This window comes from Anastrepha obliqua, chromosome 3 (genome assembly GCF_027943255.1).
Source record: "Anastrepha obliqua isolate idAnaObli1 chromosome 3, idAnaObli1_1.0, whole genome shotgun sequence".
Classification (NCBI taxonomy): domain Eukaryota; kingdom Metazoa; phylum Arthropoda; class Insecta; order Diptera; family Tephritidae; genus Anastrepha; species Anastrepha obliqua.
In genome coordinates, this window is record NC_072894.1 from 67,325,310 (window position 1) to 67,346,667 (window position 21,358).

The 21,358-nt window shown below is 36.8% G+C and overlaps 1 protein-coding gene across 1 annotated transcript; it reads right to left on the bottom strand.

Moving 5' to 3' along the window:
• Window positions 1–19,778: 19,778 nt before the first annotated feature.
• LOC129241710 (serine protease 3-like) lies at window positions 19,779–20,719 on the bottom strand. Its single transcript, XM_054878188.1, has 2 exons — window positions 20,451–20,719; window positions 19,779–20,370 (listed from the first exon to the last, which is right to left on the bottom strand). The coding sequence occupies exons 1-2, from the start codon at window positions 20,717–20,719 to the stop codon at window positions 19,806–19,808; spliced, it is 834 nt and encodes a 277-aa protein (XP_054734163.1). The 3' UTR covers window positions 19,779–19,805.
• Window positions 20,720–21,358: the final 639 nt, after the last annotated feature.

Sequence of the window (21,358 nt, forward strand, 5' to 3'; positions counted from 1 at the left end):
GGAAACCAGACAATGTTCGCAGTACACCACCTAGTCAGCTCATTACGAATAACTCTAAACTAGATTGGCACTTTGGACGAATTATTATTGCACTGACGATAAGTGTAGATAGTGATTGATTGTGTTACAACAGACAAGTTCCTGACCCACAACGCAGTAGCCAAGTAGCCGTAGACTTAAGTGTAGCACTTTTGAGTGGATGCCACTCCCGACCTTATTATTTAGTCTTGAGCCGTCTGTGAAGATAACAACCGACCCTGGGAAAACTAAATCCAAAACAGAAAAAATTGGAAAAATTAAATCCAAAACAGATTTGTAGAGTAATGCAAATTTTTAAGATAGCTTTCTACATGTTCCCGGAAGAGTTCTCATAATTTTTGTGTGCCCAAATCTGAAAACTTCCCAAAATAGGCATGCATTCAATCTGACTGCGTTGCAATAAGCCGGAAATTTGTCACACATAGGCAAGACTCCTGTGATAAGCATTGTACCCAGTAAAACTTTTGAAAAATAGGTGTTGTCATCTGTACTTTCGGGCAAATGTGTGGTTCTCGATAAGATTTTAATAATACAACTCATCCAAACTAGGCGCACATATTGCTTCCCATCTCATTTAGAATCGAATGAAATATTATATTATTGAGATCGAATTAATATTAATCCCACTTTTTGTACATTAAGGTTAAATTTCCGTCCGTCCGTATGTCCTTACCAGGGTTGGACATTTTGCACTACCACTAAATTGCACGATCACTAATTGTTTAGTGGCAGTTAAAATAAGGGTTTCATTGGTCGTTACAAGCTATAACTCTCATTGCCTAAGAATTTATGTAATTACAATATAGAAAGTTCGGTCCGGACCAAATTTAGCACTTTCATACTTATTTTTAATTTGCATAACTGCTGTTGAAACAAATTTTGATTCAAATCCAACTGGGGATGGTCGGGAACGAAATTTTTCATACGGTTCAAGTTGCAGTAAATGATCTAACGAACCCTGACGTATTCATCTTGGGATTAACTGATACCTGCAGCGTTTTGTTGCTAATCTGTAAGGTACATTGGACTGTAGATTTAAATTAAAAAATACTCGTAGATAAATAAATGCCTTACGTACTTGAAATCCCAGAACTAGGTTGTCTACTGAGGGTGATCAATTTTGCGCCACCAACAAAAACCATGTAACTCAAAGCTCCAAATTTTATACAAAAGTAACAAAAAATTTAACAAAGTTGAAAAAATTGGCAAAAAACTCCCAATTTTGTATGCCGAATTTTTAGAAAAATTCTGAGTATGCAGTATTACAGCCTATTTTGCATTAACTGAACAAGGGGTAGATTTGAGGTGTCTCAAAATTCTCGTTGATTTTTGAGACTTTCGTTTCGAAGTGTCTTTTTTGAACATTTTCGTCTACTAAAACAAATATTTTTTTATAAAAAATTAATATAATAACATTTTATAAAATAGTAATATTTTGATAAGCAAGAAAAGCGAAATGTGTACAAATACACCAGTTTTCACATTAATAGGAGCACGACGAACTACGACATTATAATTTTTTTTGTTGAATTTTTTTTATATTTTTTTTATTATACTTTTTTAAATTTTTTATAAAACTGTAAAATAATTATAATGTTTTATAAAGTAATAATAAATTTCAATAAAATAACAATTATTTTTTTATAAAATAATTTTTTATGAAAAAAATTAATTATTTTTATTTCTAATATATAAAAATATTAATGTGAACACCGGTGCACATTTACATATTTTGCCTTTTCTTACTTACAACTTTTTCTCAATCCACCAAAAAAGACAACAGCATTGTGTTTCGACCTATGCTTGTCTTCTATGCATCAACTGCAAATATGTAAGTTGGTTTTTGCATGCTTTTTCATGCAAGTCATCTCCAACCAACGAAAGAGATTTATGTACATATATGTATATATTTGAGCAGTTACTAGTCAGGGTATTGCTGACGCTGTTAGATAAATTTTTCATAACAGTCTAAAAGGGAGCCAGGAACAAAAGGAAAAATAAGATATGAATACTCGACACTAATTCCATTTCAACCCATGGTGTTATTATCTGCAGCCGCAGGGTATACCAAATATAATAAACCATGATGAAAATATGCAAGAATATGAAAATCCTTTTCGACTACAAGCATGCAGACATACTCATGCACATATTGTAGTTGCAGATTGAACCCGTCGTCAAGGCAGGGACAAAGTTGACGACAGCAAGAATTTTTCAATAAATATCCAAAGCAATAACTTGGGATATTGACAAAGGTTTCATTTTTTGGTGCTCGCTTACAAAACAAATGACAAACACTTAGCCATACATACATACACACATTGATATGCTAAGCGTTGAGCGGATGATAGTGAGACACTTAAAAGGAGGGGCAAATATAAATATGGTTCATACTTGTTTGGAAAATGTGCATACCTAAGCCGATATTAGTTGAAGGAAATGAAAGTAGAAGAAAACACAAAATAAGTATCAGCAGCATAAGCATAAGTTGCTAAAGAGTTGTAAATTGCAAATTGTAAATTCTTAAAAGCAATGCTAGGCGGAAGTACCATGGCATCAAGAATTATATTCCTACCCATCCAACTTTTCGTGCAACGCCTCCCAGTCTCTTGAAACACATGCCCGTTCAACACCTAAAAGCAGCCATGTTAACCAAATATTGGTTTTCTGCACAAATCTAGGAACAAAATTCTCCGACCATCAGCGGCGCCAATAACAATACAAATACACACATTGAAACAGTGACTGTGTGAATGCCAGCCAAAAGGACATTAACTTTTATGCGATAGGATCATCGAAAGCCATTATTAAAAGCGCATGTCAATTGAAGTTTAGTTTAGGAAAAAATTCCAAACATTTTTACCATTTGAATACATATTGATAAAATTATCCTTTCGTCGGGTATTCCAATGGAGGTAAATGGGTGCTGTCTATGTTATTTGCCAACATCCCACCGATTACGAATTATTCACCCATTGAAAGTGTGAGTATGAATTCTTTGCATACAAATCTGCTTTTGGGACTTAGGAATTTCAGCGTATCTATTCGAAAAATTGCCCGTTTTAACGCTTCATCTGCACAGCCACTGGCTGATAGCAACAAAAAAAATAAAGAAATAAAAATAAAATCCTTTTAGCTATCTGTTTTTTATGCGAAGTCAACAGAGAACAGGCTTTTGTACAGCTGCTTCTGTTCTGCCGCATTGAAACGCGAAATTGAAGGATTTATGACAGCTACATACTGATGTCGCATAAAATATCTTCCAGGCTTTTATGTAAAGGGTGATGCAAGGGTGACGCAAATTTTGGTAGGTAATTGTGGTATGTAATTTTTCTTATTATTATTATTTTGTGTTTTATACAAAAATACCATAGACTATCCAGATGAGATAAAAAAGCAGGCATTTCGACAAATTTTTGTTATGTTTTATTTTATGTCAATTAAATAAACCTTAGCTATTGGGATATGGAGCATTAGTATGATGACCTGCATTAAGGGGTTAGGTGGGTTTCAGAGGTTGAAAAAAAGGAGATTTTGACTATTTTTTTTTTAGTATAGAAAATCATATATTTTATTTAAACAATTCACTATATCTAAGATACATATATAAACTGTCATGTCTTCCTCTTTATATTGAAATAAACATCCGATAATTTATATTAAAAAAACATTTTTCTGTGAATATCAAAATAACACTTCTTATGTAAAAAATAACACCTCCTATACAACTAATGATAGCCAAAGGCTAAACGGCAATCCGTGAGACTGCATTACCGCTGCCCTAGAGTTTAAGCAATGTTCCCCACGCCAAAGAATGGGGGTTGAATTTTGTAGCCAAGGACGATACCACCACACTTTACACCGATGGATACAAGATGAATTGCGGCGTCGGCGCGGGTGTATTTTCAAAAGACCTAGAAACTTCAAAGTACTTTCGCCTGGGGAATTGGAATATTATCTTTCAAACAGAGGTTCATGGGATAAGAGGAGCTTACAGAATAATCAGAAATCATTCACCACTACTATCAGAAACAGGCATTTTTTCAGATAGTCAAGCATCCATCTTAGTTATAGAGTCACAAACAAATAATTCAAAAATCGTCCGATAATGCAAAGAAGAATTAAATGCTTTAGCACGCACAACAGATATCATCAGGAATGAGAAAGCTGACAAGCTGGCTGGTGGAAGCTGCAATCAAGACGATTCTAACGAAACAGTCTTCAACTATCTGCGTAAATGCCCAAGTCTCAATGAACAACTTGGCATATTTTTAGTGAAATCAAGATGTGGGTTACCAAAATGGCTTCTTTTGTGCTAATTGGCCCTGAGCTTTGTCACTCAGCACCTCTACCAATAAGCCAACCAAACCTGCGATCTTACTTAATCACCCTGTAGTTAAAAGTATGAAGAAATATTAAATATTCATACGAGAATTTTGAATTTTCCCATTTCTTTAAATTTCATAGAATATCAAAAATTTGCACTTGACATGTTCCGCAGTTTATTCCTCTGCCTGTTTGCATTCTGAATTCTGCATTCACTCATTTCAATTGGTTATTGCCTAGTCTTTTCTATTATGCACTTCTGGTTGCTGTGCAACTTCCGTCTCGATAGACGCATACCAAACGTATTTGGGAAGAAATGTTAGAATTTGGCTAAAAAGAAAAACACGAATGGAATAGAAATTTGTAACCCGTAAAAGTGCAAGAATTTGTATTTGTTTGTAATACCTTCTGCTCAAATATGAACGGGACGGTATCAATAAAACGGTCCGCGGATGACATATGGCAAAAATACATTTTTTGTTTTTTGGTAGGACTGTTATAAGCTTGCATGGCAAATTTCAGCGTGACATGTCACATAGTTTGTTTTCTGTGCTACTGTAAACAAGTCAAGCTCGAGTGTGTTCTTCGAATTTAACGATGGAAATTCAAGTTGAACAAAGAATTTGTTTGAAATTTTGTTATTCCAACAAAATTTCGGCTTCAGACGCCTTAAAAATGTTGCAGACAACCTATGGGGACTCTGCTCTATCGCATGCACGTGTTTTCCAGTGGTACAAATCGTTCAAAGAGGGTCATACATCGGTTGAAAACTTGCCTCATGAACGTCATCCAGCAACATCAGTAAACGACGAAAACATCGGAAAAGTAAAGGAAATTGTGCTTGAAAATCGCACAAATCGCAAAATCGGTTAACGCTGAATATTATTTAGACGTTTTAAAGCGTTTACGCGAGAACATTCGTCTTAAAAGGAAGGAATTGTGGGACAACAAGTCATGGTTCTTGCATCACGATAATGCACCAGCTCACACATCACGTCTTGTTCGCGATTATTTGAACAAAAATAATGTTAATATCGTTCCACAAGCACCGTATTCGCCTGATATGGCTCCATGTGACTTTTTCCTATTTCCCAAGCTCAAGTTGCCGCTTCGTGGAAAACATTTTGAGACAATTGAAGTCATAAAAAAGAATTCGAAGAACACACTCGAGCTTGACTTGTTTACAGTAGCACAGAAAACAAACTATGTGACATATCACGCTGAAATTTGCCATGTAAGCTTATAACAGTCCTACCAAAAAACAAAAAATGTATTTTTGCCATATGTCATCCGCGGACCGTTTTATTGATACCGTCTCGTTCATATTTGAGTAGAAGGTATATGGATTTTATAGATTTTATTACAGTTTTCTTTTTTGTGAAATTGTATTAGTAGTAAACATGAAATTTTGGCTTTGTGAGAGGAAATACTCGGAGTGTATGGAGAATCTTCCATTGCAAGATTTTTAAAAAAATTTCATGTAACGCAGCTAAAAGAACTACAGCTCTCTAGCATGCAAATGCCGAGAAAATCGATGGAAAACTGCTTAGAAAATTATATCGGCAAGCTTCTCGCAAGAAACGATCTTCATAGGTTGGAAGATGCTGATTCATTTAGTTGGCGACCGTTCAAAATTATCTTTCCATCACAGCAACTTGCACACTCGTTGAAAGAAAAAAACTCGAACTAGTAAAAATTTGGTATGGAAGCTCTTCCGAAGACCATTTCGCCCATACAATATTCGCTTAGCGCTAATCGTACTTAGAATTACTTCCTACCATAATATTGATGGTTAAACTGCTCACTCACTCGATTTCTAGCACACTGCTGGAAGTTTGGTGGAGGCTTACTTTAATATTCCTTCTCAAAGATCAAGACATTTTTAGTATATTTTTTAAATCATGAAAACAAATTACAAGCTTAATGGACCATTTCGTTCCTTATGCCAAGATTTTAGTTCCAATTCCAGCGATTTTAAAACATCGGAATAGCTTTTTACCATTAAAAAGCGTTATTATAATCCTCAATTCATAATTGATGGTAATATATCTCTAAATTTTTATTCAGCTGCTGAGTTTTATCCATAGCTGAGCAGTTGTAGATCTCTACACTTAACAAACTCGCACCTTTCTTGGCCCAGCACCTAAACAAAAATGATGCGTATATCATGCGAACTGTTGCTCTCTTACCAGTCGTTCAGGGAGAGAACGAACTTTGGATATATTATTAGAAGCGAAGCAGTTTCGAACGAATATAACTAGGCAACAGCGTTGACCTCATTTCAGCCTCAATTATACAAAAACTATGTAAAAGAAACTCCTCTTTCTGATTTATGATATGTAAAATTTTTTAATAAGAAAAAACGAGAATCTTCCACAGGAAGACAAGACACTGTACATTACAGAACAATAAACGCAAAACAAATCAGCCATCCAGCCTCCGTATCCCAAGTAATCGAATCGACCAAATAACAAATATTGAACTATACGATTTTCGTTGAAGTGGCCACTTTGAGGCCATTTACTCTAGAAAGCGCACTAAGAGGAAAAAGGGAAAACATTGCATATTTCGGTAAAATTTATTGGCTTTTATGAATTTCATTTACTATGCATGCGTGTGCCCTTCAACTGCGTGCAAGTATGTGTGTTTTGATTTTAGACATTCCGAGTCTACAGTTGTACGTATATGAATAACAAGTGTATGAGTATTAGAGTGGATCGATTTGAATGAAAGCATAAATCGTATGTAAGACTGTAGCAAAGAACTACTGTTCAAGAAAATGTAATTAAAAACCCATCTAAATGCATGTATTAAAAATGCAAAAACTATACACTTTAGATTTCGATGTGGTGGAGAATATATTAGTAGCACGAAAAGAAATGTCTTTGCAAAGTACAGTTAAGTGAGATGACGATAAGAGCGATATATTTTGAAAAATCTTTTATTCGACGGATTAACTGATGCATTTAAAAGATTTATATAAAGTCTCAAACAAGTAATCCGGCACAAATGGTTAATCAAAAATAATTTTGAAGAGTAATATAGGTGTACAATAGGGATGCCAGTCCAGGTATTCCAGAACGTAAATATTTTTCAGATACCGAATATTCCGGGATTTGCGTATATTAATCCCGGCATTCTGAGAATTTGAATATATCGCATTGAAAAACTTATTTATTACAAAACTTTATTACAATAAAAGCTTTTCGATTTTCAAGAAATCTGTTTTAATATGAAAATTTTAAAGATGTCAGATGTTTTCTCTTTTTAACGAGTCCTAATAACATATATGGGTTGAATTATGATTTTTAAAAAATGTAATATTTGACTACAGCTTGAAATTGTTCCACTAAAATTAAAGCCTGAGAGTTTTTGTGTAGAATTTGTAAATGGGACAGGAAGTTTAAATAAAACTTGCATAATTTATTAAAAAATCTCTGTAAACTTTCTAAAATTAAAAAACTTATAATTTACCCGACGAGCTGATAAAAGAAATTGAAATTAGTGGGCCATTAACTTCAAATGACTGCCTTTTGGCAGCTAAGCCGACAAGTGTTGAGCCCGAGAGATGTTTTTCATGAGCACGTTTTGTATTAAAGGGATTCAGGTCAAGATTGGAAGACTTTCCTTCAAATACTTTGCTGTTTTTATGTACAGATTTTAAGTTCCAGTTCATTGTAGAATATGCAGCTATCGTTGTTTGTAATTCCTTTCTTGTATGCCTACGCCGCTAGAAAATTGTGGTCTGTGATTTATCTAAATTCTGTGTGCACATTGTTTTCGCGGTTTTGCAAATGGCTATATTATTCCACCTCCTGTCTATCCGTATTTTCATGTCCGCAACGATGTCATTGTATATCGTATTTAAAGGTTTCAGTTTGCAGTCTTCTCATCTCAGCTACTATTTCGTTTCCTACAATGCCCTTGTGTCCGGGTACCCAATAGATGTGCAGCGGTCTGTCTGCGACTAGTCTCTCTATGGCTTCCCTGCTTTTTAGAATGTTTTTAGATGAACTTTTATATGAGTTTATTGCTTTTATCGCCGCTTAGCTGTCAAGGTATACATTTATTTTGGAGTTGATGTCTTTGCGATTGTTATCTCGGCAGCCTTACCTACAACAAAGACTTTTGGCTAAAAGATACTGCAGCGGGCGCGAAGCTGAAATGTCTGCGTGATGCCTAGATCCTACTCCGTCTAACACTTTCAAACCAAAGGTAAATATATATAGGGTATTTGGGTTAGGATTCATGCCTCTTTTCCATTCCTCTTCTTTGCATTGAATATAAGAAACAATAAAAAAATTTAGTTAGTTTTTGTATTTTTCTTTTTGAAATTTATGCAAAACTTATTTCAAAATGTAAAAGATTATAAGAATTTCTTTACTTCACATAAATATTAAATAATAATAAATAATAAATTCAATATTTTACCTATATTATAATTATTATATATAGTATTTGCGCCTCTCATTGCTTTAGTGTTAGGCATACCATATTTAGCCCATTTCTGTATAGAATTTCGAGCTTATTTAAGATTATCAGTACATCTCCTGTTTATGTTATCCGATTCACAATAAATTAGCTGCCGTGAGGAAAAATTTCCTGTATCATTTTGAAGCTTTATTTGCGCAATAAATTGTTACCATTTTTTTATTGCAGAAACGCACTTGCCGCCATATATTAATTGGGTAGCTAAAAAGCCGACCCGCCTTAATTTATACGTCTATGACAAAAACTACAAACACAATGTAAACAAAAGGATGCATAGCTTTAGGCGATGTACGCAATCGTATTAATAACAACTGCATCAAACGATTTGGCTGCAAAAGTTCAAAGTTGAAGCAGCAAAAAAAATGGCAGTTATTTGAATTTTCAATTTTTTTCTATACCCAAGCTGCATATGGCATGAGGAATATGCGAAAATTAACTGCAAGTTTTTAATAAACGTTTTTGCTACTATTATTGCCATATCGGTTGCAAAACTTAAAAGAAAAGTTAATGTATGCGGATACTTAAGTGGAAAAAACAAACAAATCTGTTCCGTTGGCAAATTTTATTGTATACTCCAGAGCACAGCCACACATTTATATGTACTGCTTATGGAAAATGTACGCCGACTGTTGATTACCAGCAATGCGTTCTTATATTTCTCGCACATTGCCTATTTATTGCATAGGGTACATAAGTATGTCTGTATGTATGAGACGTATACTGTTAGGCCTCAGCAGGGAAAACTTGCGCTAGTCAATATGTTATTTCAAACTCAGAACTAAGTGGTAATTGGCAACTACTTCGCTTTTTTCGCGTCATCTCCATTCAGAAAGTCAAATCAGTCAAGTCAGTATATTTTTTTATTACATGTAATATAAGTGGGCTATTATATAATTTAAACTTTTCTAATACATAGTCTTACCTATATTTCTAAATTAAAAGCTCAAAAATTAGAACAGAAATAAAAACTCAAAATAAGTTTGAATGTTACAAAAGTATGCAAATGCGAATAAGTCGAATAACCAAAAGTCATTAATTATAATTCAATTTAATCAACTGGATGTCAATCAGGATGTCTTAGTCTAAAATAGGCTACTGTACATCTACGTAGTTCAGAATCTGTTAGATATAAATTTACTTCAAAAAGCAATTGAAAATTAACGGATTCTTAAATCCAAATAACCAATTTGAAGCCTATTCGACGATTTCTGAAATACACTTGATTATTAAAAATATAGGGGTAACACCACTGTAGAAATTTCAAAAAATTGATTTTTTTTTTTTTATAAGCTTAAAAAATTCTTTGAACCTTTTAAAATAGAGAACAAAAAGTTTTGTACGTTACCGAAGTTTATTTCATAAATATTTTAAGCTTTTAACCAAGCGTTAGTGACTGCTACCTAACGACTTCTCCAAATTTCCAAACTTTAAACGCGTTTTTCTCAAAACAGGTTTTCTGAAACTGGCACGCAGCATAACTCAAACAATTTGAAATATTTTTAATCAGGTTTTTCACTACGTCTGTATAATAACCTTCTTAAGAGAAGAGCGTAGGGGATTTTCGATAGATTAATTTAAACGATTGTTATAATTATTTAAGTGCCGTTTTTTTAGTCCAAAATAGAGTTTTTTCCTTCAAATGCTTGCTAATTCCACAAAAATAAATATTTTTTAAATCCCCTACGTGTTTCTCTAGCTATTCTTATCTAGATTAAGAAAAAAAAATGTTTCTTTGTTCCAGATTAAAATTTGCACCCTCTGTGCTGCGTGCCGCGGAGCTCCTTCAAGAGAAACCACATTACAAAAATGTCTCCTATGCCGCCATTTTGTAAAATTTTTCGATCGAACTTTGCAGTTTTGTATTTTAGTATATAAGTAATAACTTCCCAAATCAAAACTTCCTTCTACACAAAAAAATTCTTTAAAAATCGTGTTTATTTTACGCGTGTACAGTGGTGTTACCCCTTAATTGTTTTAAAAGCACATTTTGAAAATGCGTGGGTAAAACCATGCAGTGGGGGCAATTGGCGCTTCCTGAGATATCGCTGTATAAAAGGCAGCGCTTGCTTATACATATAATAGGAAAATATTGTTCTACAGTCACTTGAGTCTAACCAGTTTAATACTAGTTAACTTTCCTGCGGGGTGAATGAATGTAAACACATAGGAATATATCTAGCTGAATATATTTTATATGTAAGCAAGTGTGAAGAAAACTCCACACTTTTTAGATGCAAGCTAAGTTATCTTCGGCTGGTGTATATGTTTGTGTGAATAAAAAGTTGTTTTTTGTTTATAAAGTCACAAAATTTCATAAAGTTGTAAAAATTGTATGTCTTCCTTTTTGGTATCCCTTTTTAATATTTATTATTGGCATTCTATTGACTTTGTGCAAAGTGGGAGTTTTTGTTACGTCAAAGATATAAAAACAGTTTTGGAGGAAGAGCGAGAATAATTTGAACTTTTTGTTGGCTGTTTTATATTCGACTTCCTATGAAATTCATAAGTTTTCTTTTATTAAAGAATATTTTGAAAGATGTATGTGGGTGTACATCTCATATTATTGTTCCTAGCCTAAAGCGCACAATCAATATTTTCATATGAAAAGGTTTCTTTTATGAATAAATGTTAAGGCTATGTTTTTCTTAATCTCATCGTTGCAGATAATTCTCGGGCATACAGTTCAAGCAGCTCACGATTTCTGAATTCTGTCAAACAACCTCCAGGTAGCAACAAAATAACCGTTTGATAATCAATAGTCATAAGTCGAACCCTCTTAAGCGCACTCTGATATATTTGGCTTAAGAGCTTAATTCATAGTCGATCATATATATTTATACAAATGCAATGCCTCTTACTGGAGTAGGTGCACGGTTGGTGAATGCCCTCTTAAGAGAAAAGCATCACTGTCACCCAACAAATGCGAACTACGTAGCAAGGAAAGAAGACCGTCGGACCTTGCGACACATAACTTAGTCATGGCTTCCTCTTCAAATTGTTTTTCACTCCGATATATGAGTGACTCGCTGCAAATTCCAAGTCTTGATAGAAAGGAAGTACGGCGCGAGCATAGATCGCTTCTTTGAGCAGTTAAAGCACATTTATTAGCGCTGTCCTCGTCATGACAGAAAAATTATGCTCATCTACTTCAATGCGAGAGTAGGCAAGAAAGACCTCTTTTATCCCAAAATATTGAGTCTCCACGATGAAAATTCTTCTAACAGGCTAAGGCAAATCGACTTATCGAAACACAAAACAAGATCCATAAAACGATGTCGCTACATGCTGATCGAAACTCGATTCTAACAAATAGTTCTATTCCAGTACCGCCCAGAAATTGTATCAAAATATGGAATTTTGAATTTTCGCAGGTTAAGTATATTCGAATTTCGATTGTCATGTCTCTCATTCATGCCGTCGGCTCGTCTTCGATTTTTACCTATTCAAAAAGATGAATCAAAGAACCTGTATCAAATTTTGTGTGAAAAACGAAATTAAGTGCGCGGAGGCATTCCGAATGTTGACTGTGTCATACGGAGAAGCTATTTTGGAACACAGCAACGTTTATCGGTTGTACAAAATGTTCTCAGAAGGCCGAGAAGATGTAAACAATGAAAAGCTTACCGGACGCCCGAGCTCTTCGACAACAGATGAAAAAATTGATGAAGTGAAGAAAATGGTATTGGCCAATCGTCGAATCTCTGTTAGAGAAGTTGCTGAGGAACTAGACATATCGATTCGCCTGTGCCAATCGATTTTTTTCATTGATTTGGGCATGAGACGGGTCGCCGCGAAATTCGTACCAAAACCGCTCAACTTCGACCAAAGGAAGCATCGCATGAACATTGCTAATGAGATTTTGGACTCTCCACCGACAACCCAAATTTGCCCCAGAGGGTCATAACTGGTGACGAATCGTGGGTTTATGCTTATGACGTGGAAACCAGAGCTCAATCATCTCAAAAGAAGCTGCGCACGAACCAAGACCGAAAAAAGCGCGCCAAGTTCGGTCGAATGTAAAAGTTTCGCTTACCGTTTTCTTCGATTGCAGGGGCGTTGTGCATCATGAGTTCTTGCCACAGGGTAAAACGGTCAATAAGGAATATTACCTGCAAGTTATGGGCAATTTGGGCGAAGAGATCCGCCAGAACAAAAATTGGCTCTTGCATCACGATAACGCCACTGCTCACACATCGTTGTTTGTGCGCGACTTTTTGGCCAAAACAACACACTAATGATGACACAATTGACCCCCTGTGACTTTTCCTTGTTTCCGAAACTGAAGAGGACGACGCTACGCTACGATTGACGAGATAAAGACAGCATCGGAGGAGGAGCTGAACAAGATAAAAAAAGATTTTTTGAAGTGCTTCGAAGATTGGAAAAAACGTTGGCACAGGTGTATAAAAAACATATTAATGAATAAATAAATAATTTAAAAAAAAAACAAAATTCGCGATACTTTTTGAACACACCTCGTATGTAAAATTAAACTAGATTTTTTGGTTACACCACATTTAAGTTCAATCATATTTATTGCTTAAGTTTTTCTCGTTTTCCTACAATCATTTGATAAGTGCCCAACATGAAAACTATCATCAACCAAATGCCCACCATGAACTTTCTATCATCGTATACACACATCCAAGTGCATGCATACGTACTCGTACATATCATTACATACATACATTACATACAGACTCGCAGTTATCATTCTCGCTCACTTAACGCTAAGTTCGCCTTACATTTATGTAATTAGATTAGCTTTATTACTGCTAACACAACCAGAACCAAAAGCCATACAAAGCCAAACCAAACACGGTTTCATGGTAACACAATTAATTATGATAATCTCATCACATTGCAAATACAAACTCAAACTCAAACAGCCAAACAAATAGTTAATTCGGTGGAATTACAACTTTGCAACTTCATTACCAACAGCAGTCAAGAATCGAAACCGCTGCTCCGGCTAAGAGTCAGTCAGTAGTCAAAAAATTGATGTAGCCTGATTTATGAAGTGTGCGAAATGTGAGTGGTAAAATTATTGCTAGCATTTCTGTGATAGCGCGGGAAAACACTCTTAGCTATTTGGAAAAGTATGAAGAAAATATTTGCAAACAATATTTTTCACTTTTCTTCTGTTTTTCTGCTCCTTTACTTGATGTTCCAATTAAATTTCGCCCATTAATTAGTAAAAGTTTCATGACTCAGCATAAATTATGGACTCTGGATATGAATTCATTGATTTATGAATCTGTGGCAATTTGAAAAATGAATAATATTTGGCATTGGTCGAATTGAAAGTTGGTTATTCCATTAGATATTTCTAAGCATACCGCCAACTCGTATTTTCAAACATTTATGTTATAATATGGTTTGTAGTGCTTCTGTATACTTTTAAAGTAGTTTGTACACTTTTGATAAAATATCATATTTGTCTTTAACAGGGTTACAAATAATATCGACTAAAATAACAAAAATATGTATTTTTATTCAACTCTATATCTATTTAGATCAACTAATTTCGTGCTTGGCAGCAAGGACATGTTGCATACGTCAACTTAACCGAATAGGCTTGCGCGAGACTACCATTCGAATGCGCAGGTTTGAATCCCCGGGCACGAAATATCAATTCATAGAAAAAATATTTTCTAATTATGGCTGCTTCTTGGCAGACAACGACTAACCGCCAAGAATATTTCTGTCATGAAAAAGCACAAAAGTCTAGGTCCTCAAATGGATGGAAAATCACATCAAGATACTCGGCCAAATGCCCAAAAAAATTGTGTAAGCACCAATTATATAATGTGATACCTAGCGACATACTTTATTTGATGTTCTGCCGAGCTTCTTCTCCAATTTTTGGTGAGAGTCCTAATTTTAGATGAGGATAAATGGCTGGCCTACTTGGACAAAGAATCATCATCCATTGTGATGCCATACAGAGGGAAAAGAACGAAACAGAGGAGAAAAAGAAGATAGGGGCTTTGGATTGGATCTTAGCCCGACGAGAGCATGGCAGCCAAGGAAAAGGTGCTGAGATGATTGCACCTCATCCTCGAGACATCTTTTGCGGAAAGGACTTGAAGCAATCCCAAGTCCCACCGCATGGACACCTATGCCCGGTAAGGAAACCCATTAAAATTTGGGATATGTGGCTTTGTTAGCTTTAGAAGTTTCTTCGAGCGCACCCAATGGTCAGAAGGATCGCGCGACCTTGAACGCTTGGGCACTAACCCAGCGCTCGCTGAGTTGACGCAAGCACATCTTTCCAGAAGTAGACCACTGAATCTCAAGGGAACCCCAATCCAACCGATTCGCGGTAAAACAATCCCCAGCGTCCCTTGTCTAGCTAGCTCATCAGCCCAGCAGTTTTTCGATATGCCACTATACAGGGAACCCAAATGTGAACTTCTCCCTTGCGGGAATATGAATGGAACAAGTAACGCTTGGACCCAGTAAGAATGTACATTAATCAAGCATCATGAATATGAACTCCAAGCTTCTAAAAATACTAGAATAAATACTAAGCTACTGTCTGTAGCTTAAGTCAAGCTTGTGTTCGGAGCACCTCAATCCAGATACGGCGCCCGGCTTATTACAATCAGAGCAGACGTTTGGATCCTCTTCAGCTTCTTTAGTTATGCCGTTTTTTCGTTTTCCCCTACAACAAATTGTGTTATGTAGCCAAAATGTAACTTTAGGCGAGAGACCCTATCTTTTACCGATAGCGTCCCTAAAACCATATAAGGCTACTCTTGCCTTCTTAATTCCTGTTCAATGTTGGATTTCCACGTTAGCCATCTGTCAAGAATGAGTTCCAAGCACTTTAGAGAGCACCAACGGAGCGCCCACTACTGAGGGTATTTAAGCTCTAGATTTTTTATATTTCCTCGTTAATAAGACGAGCTCCGTATTTTGAAAATATACGGAGAGATCGAGATCGGCGTAACGCTGTTAGAAAAAAACTGTTCCTATAATTTAATGCTTCATAGCCACTGCTGATATCTTTCAAATATAGATGCCAACCGTCTGGCAGCTTATCTTCAAAAATCTACTGCAATGAAAGCGTCGACATTTTAAGTGTCAACTAAGCTTTAGTCAGGTTCTTCAAATCAATGCCTATCATCATTATTAGAACTCGTTTTAATGCATCTCAATCCTCGGCAACAGTTATCTACATAGTTTCTTGCAGCGAGTGTTCTCCATGTTAACCTCGCCATTACACAGATGCAGCAATTCTTCATAGTAGCGTATCAAGTGCCTATTTACAAAAAAAAAAAAAAACAACTCGATCCGAACGTAACATCGAGCCTTATTTATTTCTACATTACCGTTTAATCCAGCCAAGATTAGTGGAGTGTCAGTTATGGGGAATATTTACGCTGTTAAAATAACAACATCCCGTATTTCGTCTACGATACTTTGGGCATCGCCCTCTATCATTGGTGATCCAGGAGTGATACACAAGTATTCACCACATAAATATAACGGAGCCGTGAAGGGTATTTGCCTGAAATTATATTCCAAACATAAAGCCATCAAAAGCAATTGAAAATAAAAAGCAATTAAATACTTCGAACAGACAAATTTTATGTTTTAGTTTGCCCTATGCTGATACTGAAACGGCTAACTAAGCTACAACTATGAATATAGCGAATGCGTTTACTAGCAATTATTCTTCTTTCAAAATGTTTTCGTGCCTCGTCGCAGTATTGGCAACTCACCCGTGGTCAATTCATAGCCACATCGAATTCACTTTTCACTCCTTTCGCTTAAACAGCAAAAATTTAACTCAGCACATTAGCGTTTTTAGTAGTTCCTTGTACGTGTGTATGTTTATAATTCCCTTTGTGTATATATGCACACATATACAATATTTCTGTTAGCTTTTCCTTGACTATTTCTCAAGTGATGGCTGTCTTTTGCAGACTCGCATATTTTTTTATTTCGTGCATGTATGTATGTATAATATTATACATACTTAAATGCTTACTTCAATGCTAGAGTCGAATCTACTTCTTTCTCGCATGGCTTTCTGCTCACTACCGCTTGTTTTTGGCATATCACATTATTGCTGGTAACGAGATAATTGTGTAATGAAATATAAACAACACCAAATACACAAAAAACAACAAAGCATTATAACAGCTGCTGCAACACCCTAAATGACTTTATTTTAGCCAAATCTACTTGCCACCAACTTCGGTGCTCTTAATTCTTGTTGCTTGGCTGTCAGTTAGCGCATCCTTCATTTCATTCTCAATGACTTGTCTTTTTCCGGCTTGAAATTTATTTCATGTCAAGTTTTTCCCCTCCCTCCCCTCGTATATATGCGATGTGTTTATGCGATGTGAGTGTATGAGAGAAGTACTTGACGCTTGGCTTTTGTTTGGTATTCAAACTTATGCACTAGTGCTTACGAGTGTCTGCATGCATGTATTGTAGATTTGTTAAGTGTGTATGTGTGGTGTTGTCGTTTTTGCTATTTTCCTTCCAATTTTATATTGTTCTTTTATTTTTGTATGTTTCCTTGGCACTTTGATGGTTGTTACTCCAACTGAAAGTAGCTTGTCATGGCCGTTTGGTATGGCTTAATTTTACTTTTTGCGTGTGTGTGTTTACTACTTGACAGCTGCTTGATTGACAGTACGAGTTAAGTGCATTAAGTGGCACTGTTCTGTGGATGTTACTCCCCCAAACACATAGCAAATTCAGTTAAAGTACAAACTTTCTTCTGCTCGTATATACTCTGCAGTCAAATCCACTGGTTTCGGAATAAGCTTACTTCCCATGTGATTTGTCTAAACTTATCAAATGTTTTCGACGCATACCTTTTTCGTTAATTCGAAACTAGTTCTCCGGCATCTGGTTTTCCATAGCTGCACGTAATGACTTCTGAACTGTCCCACATGCAGGGTGTTGGGCTGAGACACCTTAGATAAGGAAAGATCTAGACGAATATGTATGCATGCAAATGTCACCTTCTAAGCAGAAAGCAGTTGGAGATCACAAACCAATAGAGCTAAAAATCACTTGTAAAAAACAAATATTCATTAGTATCGGCCACAAATCGAAATCTTTTTCAAACTCTTGATTGGAGCGATAACCATTTCTGCGGTTTTGGTCGAGTTTAACAAAGCGCGCCAGTCGTTTCTTTCTGGTGCTAACCGGCGCCAGTTTGAAAAACCAAGTGAAGCCAAGTCCTTCTCCACCTGTTCTTTCCAACCTAGAGAAGGCCTTCTTCTTCCTCAACTACCACCAGCTGGTACCGCATCGGATACTTTCAGAGCCGAAGCGTTTGTATTCATTCGAATGGCATGACCTAGCCAACGTAGCCGCTGGATCTTTATTCGCTTTATTCGTTTCGCCAACATGCAAAGTTTCAAAAATCTGCCGCAGAATCTTTCTCTCAAACACTACTTATACATGTTAATTTTGCTCGTTGAAAGAGAACTTTACTACTTAATTGTCCTTTACTACCCTAAGTCTAAAGTACCACTTGTTAGCAAGAGAGATTCTTCGGCGGATTTCAAGGCTAACATTGTGATCGGTGTTTATGCTGGTGCCTAAATAAACGAAATATTTTACAACCTCAAAATCGTAACTGTCAACCGTGTCGATACGTGACTTCGCCGACTGTTTGTTTTATGACAGGAGGTACTCCGTTTTGTTCTCATTCACCATCAGACACATTGATTCGCTTTCTTCCAGTTTGGAAAAAGCAGAACTAATATCGCGGTTATTGAGGTCAATGATGTCAATATCATCGGTATAGAACAACAATTGCGCGCTCTTATAAAAAACTCTACCTGAAGGATTAACTTCTGCAGCTCGCACGGTCTTTTCCAGCAACAGATTAAAGAAGTCACACGACACCGAGTCACGCTGTCTGAAACCTCGTTTGATATCAAAGGGCTCGAAGAGGTGCTTTCCAATTTTGGAGGCGCTGCGAGTATTGAGCAACGTCATTTTGCCTAGTCGCATTAGTTTGGCCCCGATATCAAACTCAGATATTTCGGCATATAGAAAATCGGCAGGAATTATTTAATCCGACCATATTTTGCCAGCTCTTCGCCGCCGTGTTTGAATAGCTGAGCCAACAGTCCGCCGACTCCCACGGCTTTTTTGACGTTTAGCTACGTTATCGCTATTCTCACCTCATCATGCTGGGGATGTCACCAGATCGGCGTCTTTTTTCTTACAGGAAATCGCCCCGGTCTTTAAAACTTCTGTATCCACCGAACTTTCTGGTATGGCCAGCATCTCAAGCTCACGTATTTCGGGCTCTCGTTTCTTCATTCTGATATACGTCTCTCTTCCTTTTCGAGCTCCCGGTAGCGATCCCGCGTAGCTCGCATTGCGCCTAATCGCTGCTCCTATAGGCAGCATCCTTTTGTTCAGCGGCAGCATGACACTCCTCTTCGTACCAATTGTTTTTTCGGCCTCGCCGAAATCCAATTTCGGAGGCGGTAGTTAAAAAACGAGAAATGCTGCTTCACTGTTCCTGCATATTGCGTTGGTAGGAAGTACTCTCAGAGAGCCAGTGTGACCATCGAGTGGCATATCCTTTCGTGGCCTGTTTCCATTGCAGATTTCCGATGTCGCAATATAATTTCAACACAGATGGCGAGTCCCACTCCCAGCGCACAACCATCTATCCACGGTTGCGCCGCCTTCTCACATTAGCTCGTTATTGAACGGATGTTCGGAAGCTAACCAGAGGATACTTAGGCAAAGTAGCTTACAACTTGGACCGTATGCAGAAGAATCGCCCTGGCCACTACCAATCGAATGATTAGTCCCCATTTGCGTGGACTGCCAATTCAACTACCGTATTTGTAAATCCTTTTTCAAATATATTTATGTACACTAAGATAAGTATTTTTTTTTTAGAATTTCATAGTTTATTTGTAGAAAATCTCCTTAAACAAGTCATTTTTCGTTTAGTAAGAGATGCCAGATTTTTCCTTAATCCAGCTTAAGTAGCTAGTGACGCGGACAAAGCCATCTGGAGCACCAGACTGACAGCCGGAACTTGAGACAAATGAGGTAACACCGATTTGAACACTTTCCGATACCAAAACCAATGGGCCACCAGAGTCACCACTGCAGGTGGAGACACCAGATACAACCTGAGTGCAAATAGTATTCGAGGTGATTATCCTGGAACCGTAGGTTTTTGCACAGACTGTGTTATCAATCACTTGCATATCAGCATATTGCAAATCAGAGCTGACGGCAGTAGCGGAATCACTGGTGAGACCCCAACCAGAAGCCTGAGCAGTTTGACCTGAGTAAGTGGAGTACGAAGAAGCAATCTTAGGCAGAGCAATCGTATTAATATCTGAGCCAAGAGTCACAGAATCGATTTTGATGAGCGAAATGTCATTCGCCAAAGTTGAAGTACTGTAGCTTGCGTGTTGAACAAAGTTGCTGCTAGTAACGGTCTGGGTTTCCTTGGGGCTGGTGCGTTTAGTGGCACCAAGGTAAACACTCACTTTAGTTCCACTAAAAGTAAAATAATAAGAAACATTTAGTTGTAAGCGGAAAATAGTATTTTGAATGAGCGTATATTTTATCAAACTTACCCGCTGGTGCAGTGAGCAGCAGTCAAAACCCATGATTCACCAATTAAAGAACCACCACACCACCAGCTACCGCTGCTACCAGTGAAGCTCAAACCAACCTGGAAAGGGATCTGTCCCGCACTAGCGGTCTGACCATTGGTAATACGACCAGTTGGTTCATCATCAAAGATAACTGCCAAGTCGCGAGGATGTACAGGCTTGTCAAATGGTTGGATATAACCCGCAGAGACTGTAGCCACAATCAATACCAAAGCAATAAACACTTTCATTTTGTTCAACTATTAAGACGCCTATGAAATTCCTGTGTAAAATGTACACCTTTTATACTCTTATCCAAGATCTGAAGTGCACTAAATTTTATATAGAATATACTCGTATGCTGCCCATATGTATTCAGATAATTTAAGGGAAAGCCTAATAAAGTGGAGGGGGTTTTCCTGTGCGTCAAATGATTTTATGGTAAACCCAAATTTTAATTAATTATAGCAACTGTAAGAAAAGTAAGTAGTGTTGAGTAGATATGCACACTTATGTATGCCTAAGTCTGTGGTGATAAGATTTCGTTCACTTATTATATTATCAGTAAATGCACGATATGATGGACATAAGCATTCGAAGCGTGGCAATATTGTGGTCGTTCGTCAATAGCAAATTGTATTTGCATGTATTTTATGCATGTTTGTCGAAATCAGTTTTATAAGTGGCGTCGCGAAAATGAGCAAATGTCGACCTGTGAGGACTGTTGTCCCGCACTCAAAGTCGCAGCTAAGATTTCATGATTGAGATAATCATTGTAAATGGGTAAACAAAGTCAGCATTGGATGGAACCGGGTAGGTAGCAGCCAACGAGCAAAATGGGCATAGAGTGAAAAAGCAATTCTAGGTTGACCGCCAAGAGCAACTGTACG